This window comes from Frankliniella occidentalis, unplaced genomic scaffold (genome assembly GCF_000697945.3).
Source record: "Frankliniella occidentalis isolate FOCC.00 unplaced genomic scaffold, Focc_3.1 Scaffold5, whole genome shotgun sequence".
Lineage (NCBI taxonomy): Eukaryota > Metazoa > Arthropoda > Insecta > Thysanoptera > Thripidae > Frankliniella > Frankliniella occidentalis.
This window is the reverse complement of record NW_026267135.1, coordinates 2,687,717-2,696,128: the sequence shown is the minus strand read 5'-3', so window position 1 is coordinate 2,696,128 and position 8,412 is coordinate 2,687,717. Positions and strand designations below refer to the sequence as shown.

The following is an 8,412-nucleotide window of genomic DNA, read 5'->3' as shown; positions in this document are numbered from 1 at the left end:
TAAAAATTTTCCATGCTGGTGCACAGGAAGCTTGGAAAAAAATAAATAATCTAAAGCATGTGTAGCAAGGCTTTTCAATAGAAAGAAATAAATGAAAAAGAATCTAATAAGAGAAAATTTAGACGATGAAAAGATTTGTGATCCCAGACTGTCTTGTGGCACGACCTCAATACGACCTAAAATAATAAAAAAAAGTGGGTCTATCAGATATGAAGTGAAACTCAATCACCCACGTTATAAAAAAGAAAGTTTCTATTTCAAAAAAAATTTCCCTCCCACAAACTTTCCTTCCCTCACTCCTACAAAATAAAACACACCCTAAACTGCACATATACACCAAATATATTGTAACTCCACGCAGCAAATATTCACTGTAAGCTGAGCTTTGTTGTTGAGTTCCTCAAAGGAAATGTAGCTTGCAAGGTGACAACATTACAGCATCGGCTACAACGGCTGCTATTAGCTGCTTTGAAGCTGTATATCAGACCACGCAGTATAAAATGTATCTACCACTCCCTCCAAGCTTCCAATGTACAGTTCAATTTCATAGCTGAAGCAACCATCCGGATAAAATTTTAATTTGACATTAGAGTTTGATAAAGGATATGTGATGACTTCTAAGCACGTCTCAAATAGGAAATCACTTAATCTTTTTTGATAGATAAAAATAATTATATAAAAAAAAGAGTTTGTCTTGCAAAGGCATGCTTACAAGCCAGCACAAAACCATGTTTCTCACTTTTTACAGTGTCAACGTTCAATAATGGAAACAAAATTATTTATCAGACAACACAGCATTCAGCGGGACAAGGCCAGCATTGCTTGTAGGCCAGCAGGCAACAAAGCAACTTCACTTACAAAGTTTTCATAGTAGAATGATCCCACTGACTTCATATCCATCTGAAAAACAAGAACAATAACATCTAATGTCAGTTTTGTAGTTTGCTTATGGTTCAGTATCACCTTGCTCTCACAGCAAAGCTCGCTTACAGAACTTGATGTCAACATGACTAACTACAAGGTGATCATTGCTGTTCTTTAATCTTGGGATTCTTGTGCAGCTACATGAAATTTGTCTCAAGACAAAGCTAGTATAGGTTGACTTTGACTCAAGTTGAGTCATGTGAAAAGGTGTGAGCTGGTAGAGGTAAGTAGACAGTAAAACTACACAAGGAAAGGGATTCCTTCAAAATAAAAAAAAAATAAGTAAAAAAAGACTATTGAAAAACCTCTCCATCAAATTTCAATAAGCTGATCAAAGAATCAGAACAACCATGCAGAAAAATGTCCATAAGACTTTTAAAAAACAAACTTAACTCTGACTTCAACAAAGGTACAATTAATTCTCATAATAAATTTACAATTAAAAATACCACTGGAAGTTCAGAGAAAAGTTTTTGAATTAGACAGACATAACAAGAATACAAACATACTGAGGGGAAGTCTAGCATATGACAATTAAACAGTTACAAGCTTTCTTAAATTAATGTTGCCTTGGATAGATACAAGTTTGAAAAGATGCAAAGATGGAATAGAAAACAATGAATGTAACGGAAATAGCTTGAAACTAGTTTCATTAAAAAGTCCTATACTACAGTCACATGATGCTAGACTTTCCCTGATAAAAGGACAATTGAATTGAGGACTATTCACTCATGTTTTAAAGAGAAGAAAATTAAGGTAAAAGAATTAACTAAAAACAAAGAGAATAATAGTGCTAAGTTATTAATGCAGCTGCAGTGAATAAAATCATCCGTATACCAATCACCTATGCAAATTTAAGACTATGTATGTATTATCATACGACAGTGAGATGGCATGCAAAGACTACACTTCTTGAGAGCATTGCCAGATACTTGTCTGAATAGGCTTACAGGTATAGTGTAGTGCCTCAAAACGTATCGACAATAAACTCTCATGAAAAGTGTTAATCTACTAATAATTTACAAAGAGAATTACTGAATAGAGAATAATAAAGAAGGCATGCAAAGCATAATTGTACCATTTGTATCATGTCATCGCTTGGGTCACGTGAGCGCTTCTTGCCCACATCCTGTGGAGCGCCTACGTTTGCCATGGCAACTCCAGGCTATTAGTGGCGTCGTATGGCATGGCATTCAGGCAGGGCAGGCAGCGGCACACAAGCAGCAGCAGCAGCCAAGCCAACGGCAATGCATTTGCCAGGGCAGATGGGGCAGATGGGGCAGGGTGACCAGACGAGCCAATGGACGGCAGGGCAGATGGCAGGGGCACGGTGGACAGACATAAAGCAATAGCAAACCAAAATGTAAAGATATGTCACATACACATGACAGTAAAATTAAATGTTACAAGCTGCACATAATAATGAGTGGCAAAATAAAATTAACAAAAGATAAGGCTAAGCAGAGGTGTTCATTTGTCATATTATCCCTTTAACTTCCACTGGGAAAATTCAACAGAAGCTATAAAATACATGGCGTGTCAGCTTTCACAGCAAGTGGAACATGCATAAATGGCATAAAAATTTTCCATGCTGGTGCACAGGAAGCTTGGAAAAAAATAAATAATCTAAAGCATGTGTAGCAAGGCTTTTCAATAGAAAGAAATAAATGAAAAAGAATCTAATAAGAGAAAATTTAGACGATGAAAAGATTTGTGATCCCAGACTGTCTTGTGGCACGACCTCAATACGACCTAAAATTTAGAAACATATAACACCTAATCTCGCTGTTGAAGTATGAAAATAAAAATGCTCTGTGCTCAAGAAATGTTAAGATTTGAGTACAGCCTTTACTACTATAAGCAGCTCTTGTAAATTTTATATGAGTAAAAAAGATCCACTCTGCAAAGAAGTGATTAAGTTAAAGTTCAAAACAACAGTTTCAATGACACACTTGTTATTCCCTGCACAATCTCCACACAATCTGAAAAGAAAAAGGTAGTACCGCTGTTCCTCTAAATAGAAAAGCTCGAGTTGATGACGAAGGAAAACTGCTGAAATAATAGACATTGCAGAAAAAAAATTCAATGTCAACAACATAGACAGGATCTATTTTCAAAGAAAACAACTCTCTCTTTCTTGTTTCCCAGAACATAAACAAGTCACCCAATGAGTTGTATCTAATTAAACCCCCCAGTCTTAGCTTCAAGAATATACTTCAGTTCACTTACAAATGGCAGCATTATTAAAAATAAATCCTCAGTGCTAAATGCCATTAAGTTGCAGTTTACAATTTCATCATTGAATCATATCTACTAACTAAGAATGCAAATGCTTAGTTCTGCATGCTTGACGTTAGCATTCTCATGGTAAAAGGCTAAATAAAACTTAATAACTTGTAGAATATTTTCTACAACTTATGGAACAGGTGCGTATGTATTAAAATTAATTTCTCAGAGATGCAATAAACAATGTGCTAACATTCATTAATAAAAAATAATTGCTAAGTTAAACAATGAAAGAAGGACAATCTCTTTTCCTCAAATTTACAACAAGATTGAAAATAGAAAAGAGAAGCAACAGATAAAATAAAGGTACCAAGCATGCATGGTGTATAGAATATTTAGCATAAGGGAGATCTACAAAAATGTTCTGAGAGTAAATACAGACTAATGAAATTGTGTTGAACAGAAAACAGGTGGTATCTACTTTAAAGTTTGAGGATTTTGTATGAAAACATAAAAATAAATATGTATTTCATAATAATTAGTTTTTGTTCTCCCTTAAAATTTACTACATAACTATGCATGATCAATTCCTCCTTTAATGTTTGTGTTTCACAAATCCACCTGAATTTGTTCAGAACATAACTTTAAGATTTTGGAGGAAAAGAAACTGGAGGATAACAATAAAAACGGCCATGCATGCCTCCACAAACATAGGAAATACCTTCATCTATTCAGATATTAGGGGTAAGTTATTTAAGTGCAACTTTTTGTTAAAGAAGTACCACTTCTGCTGAATGCACCACCAGAAGAAACCAAATCATCATGGCATAATGTGAGTTTCTGCATATACCACTAATCACAATCCAAAAAAGAAATGGCCAAATGCAAACCCCTATTTACCGCTCGTATCTGAATGTAAATTGTTATAATTGTTGAATTAGTGTAAACAGAAAAAAATATTAAAGAAGTTTATAGTTGTCAGTGTCTGTGAAAGCAAAGTGCAAAATGATGGTGGGATCAGAGAATCAGATAGAAAGAAAGAGCGAGAGAGGAAGAAAGAGACGGAGAGGAAGAGCAGATCACATGGAGAGGACTCTGAAAGGATTATGGTATGCAAGACAGCAAACAAAATTTTCAAAGCAGATGCAGAACATTGAGGCACGTTTCATTAAGTATGTATTTAAAGAATATATAGGAGACAGCAATCCCTTGTGGATGTGACAAAATTTACTGATATAGTGGAGTTCACATTAAAATTTGTGGTTTGCTTGCTCTTCAGCGCTTCAGCATTATGCAACAAAAAAAAGCAGCAGGATGAGGCAATATTATTTCCACTTGGGTCACTCCAACTGACTTCAGGAAATAAAAATGGACTGTAAGGGATTACCATTGGAAAGTCACAAATATTAAGGCAAGTAAATGCCCCTTGAATTTGAATTTCCTGTCCTAAAAAGAGTAATTACAAATTACAAAGAAGGCTATTAATGAATGAAACTAAATAATCAGGTCTATAAATTGCAAATTAAAATATACACTACAGAAGGGTTTGCAAAACTAATCAGTAAGCAAAAGTATGGAATGAAGGGCATCAGAAAAGTAAATTGGTTATAGCAGAACATAAAAAGGAGGAGAAACAGGCAGAAGATAGAAAGATAGATAGACTGACCAGAAGATAGGCAAGGAAAAAATAATAAAACAGACTAGATAGACAGGCAGATGGCAAGACAGACAGGTAGATACAGATAAATGGATGCAGATGGCTTCTGCTGAAGACTGTCCACATCTTCATGACTGTGACTGTAATGGCTCTCCCTCACAATTTGTTTTCTAACATTTCAATCTGTGAACATCCCTTCTCACGGATTAAAGGTACGCAATTCATAACAGAGACAAACATTTAGTAACACAGGGATGCGGTTGTTTTCTATTCTGACGCAGTATGTAGGTGGTTAGCAAAATAAGAAAAACTGGCAACATATGAGGGGTTGCAAAATATGAGCTAAATGAGCAACATAAAAAGCTCAAGAATATAGAGAGGAAACAGGCGATTATGCAACGGCGAGAACGAATTTATTTTGCATTCTGTTTCGAATTCAGAAAGCCTTTTGACCACGAAGATAATACAAATAATAGAAATTAGACAAAACTTCGCACTTGTGTCGGGGAGAGACATGGTAACAAGCCAGGCAGAGATGAGGACAGTTTTTAAATAGCAGTAGTCATCGTAAACTAAAAGACAAAAAGAGCAGAGGAGAGAAAAGAGAGGCGAGGATGCCTACCGCGGTGGGGCGCGTCTGTGCAGCCTTGATATAGGCTTGGAGGTGCAGAGGGGGGTGGAAATAGCGGCAAGGGTCGCGGCTGCAACGCCCCTTCACGGCATCCATGCAGACCGTAACTGTTCCGTCCTCGGAGGCCGTCACGGCTTCTGGCGGGTGCGCGAAACGACACTCGCACTCAGCACGCTTGCACGCGCCGCGCTGGAATTCTCGACAGACCTAGGGGATACCACAAGCAGGCTACAGCTGCGGCCAAGGACCGGGGTGGAGAGTCATGATATATAATATGATGGGTATCGATCATGATGATATGACGTATGATGATATGATATGGTCATGAGGGTGGGGAGGAGGGTGGTGGGTTGTGATGGTGGGGGTGGTTGGTGGTGGCGGTGGTGATTGTGGAGGTGTCGCAGGGCAATGAATGGGAGCATGACAATGACCATGAATGATAATGATGGGAACACTCAAAGAATTATTCTCCTGTCTATCCATATCTCTTTTTTGATCCAGTACCATACACACCATCATCTACCTAAGAAGCCACTCAGTTGCCTAAACTTGCCAATAAACTTTGGAGACCCCGTCAATGATCACTTATTTTAATTGTTTTCTGACATTTTTTTACTCTAACTTTGAATCTTAGGGCTGCTAAACTGTATCTGTATCTCTCCAAGTACCATAGGTACAAAAACTATTGTCCAAAGGAAAGAACCTCACATGGGGTATGGCAATGCGCATCCCTTAGTTTCCTGCACTCTGTGTACTCTCCACATTAACATGACTTTACTCCCAATTGGGAGGGAGAAGCACACAAAACTCTCCATTCTTGACGTTACTCAACAATACATTATGTTACGTACAAACTTATGATGTTAAAGTTGGAAAGTCCATTCAGAACAGAAAAGCATGCCACACCTTTTTTTATAAAATGAAAAACTATCAAACATAAGGTTAATAGAAATTGTTAATAAAAATTATTTCACAGGTGATATCTTTCAGACATCTGGTCTCAGGGGGTATCTATGGACTATTTTATCACCAATGACTCAAAGAACAGACTAAATCTTTGCTGGTGAAAAGGAAACTATATCAGAATCATATGTTCCACTCAGCAGGCAACTCATCCAATTACTTCCATCTGTTTGAGGCATGTTCCTGTGGAGGTTGAACGCAGGAAGCGGCAGGATTCCAAGGGAAAGCAAGAGGCCAAAGGGCGCAAAGTGCATTGCAACACAGCGGGCTGCGGGAGACAGAGTGGCAGAAGAAAGACAGAGAAGCTAGACAGAGAGTGTAGTTTAGCAGCAGTGAGCTGGCAAAGGACTAATGCCAAATCAGTCCGGGCATTGTGCCAGAAAACTCTTCCTCTTATTTTTCTCCTCATAAAGCGTGACTTGGCAAATGTGTTTTGCAGTGTATTCCTGATTTATAATTTTCCTTTCATATTAATGAAGAAATGGTATATCTTAAAGTACATAAACAGATGACTTGGCATAGGTTGGTGGTTTGTTTTTTACTCTAGTCAATAAAATTTAATGGGTTTGACTCAATACAAGCTCCCAGAAAGCTAATTGCACATTGCATTAATTTGCTTACTTACTCCTGTTGCCCCCCCCAAAATTAAAAAATAATAAAACAACGACAACAAAACAAAATGAAAGCAACATTGTAACAGACTAACGACGCACACTCAATGTATGGTCTTCCCCACAACTTTACACGAGACTGTTAGCTTTTTGTTCTACTGCAGCATAGCAGTGACATAGATATTTTATGATTAAGACTCTAGGCTATCATAAGACAATATTCACATTGTCCTCTGAGGATCTAGCATATGCTTACTGTCTCTAGGGTGTCTATTTTTCAAGAAACACTTGCAAATCTGCAGAAATTAGTACAAAACCTAACCTTAAGGGTTAAAACAAAGAACAGAAAAGAATAAGCCCGATGGGTCGCACCTGTAAATTTTAATCTGAAATAAAAAGGAAACGACGTAAGCTTGGAGTGTTAGGTAGAAATCAATGTTAAACCACAGAACAATGAGATGTTCAATAAAATCTTAAGATTAATACTAATGACACAAATGAACAAAACAAAACAGAACACAAAAAACCAAACAAAATATAATATAATAACCTAATTGGGAAGAGTTTTGTGTACTTGAAAATGTGGAGATAAGGTTTTACTATGGAGTGGGGAAAATTAAGACAGGAGCTTACTGGTAGATTGCTGTTGAGTCTAAATCCCTTAACATTCAAAAAGTTGATAATTCCATAAATATTTCTTTATAAAAAATGAGATACTTTCACCATAAAACTCAGCTGCATGAGACATAAATCACTTCCTGAGAGCATAAGGACTAACTGGTAGATTGCCTCCATTACTACTTCAACTTCACAATGGCTTCTTTTTGCCCTTTATTGCATTACTTCAAAAGAAAAATGCATAACTTTGCTATCAAATTTTTCAGATAAATAAATAGTGGCCGTATTAAATTTAGAGAAAATCAAGAAGACATCTAGTTGTAGTCTGGCTTCCTGAGATTGATATATAGTAGGATTTATCTACAGACTAATCACTATACATGAATACTTCTTGATTCAGGTACACTTTGAGAGATTTAATGACGAGTGAAGAAAAACCTTTCTTTACACTTTACTTAATGTTGTACTTTCAAGCTTTTCCTAAAATCTACGTTGCCAAAGTGATGTTACTTACATCTCAGATGTGGCCTTATGGCTAAGGCTAAATAATTGTCTTGTGTATTGATTTAAACCATACAAATCTAATAGAAGTAAAAACTTCTTGGAACTGATTTTTCAAACATGGTGTATGAGACAAGTTATCAACAATTTTTTTTATAACTGCAACCCCATCATTTTACATAATATGTTAGAATACTTTACAGTGTTCAGTACCCAAGAAACCAAAAACATCAACACAGTCACAATTGCGGCCAATTCATGTTTTCACATCATAAAATTAA

The 8,412-nt window shown here is 36.6% G+C and overlaps 1 protein-coding gene across 1 annotated transcript in view; it reads right to left on the bottom strand.

Moving 5' to 3' along the window:
* LOC113210158 (uncharacterized) overlaps positions 1-8,412 on the bottom strand; it is a gene marked incomplete in the record, with an annotated part of 170,058 nt that overhangs the window by 16,286 nt on the left and 145,360 nt on the right. Inside the window, 2 exon segments of the mRNA XM_052269577.1 lie at positions 859-900; positions 2,003-2,089. Coding sequence (XP_052125537.1) covers positions 859-900; positions 2,003-2,089 — 129 coding nt within the window.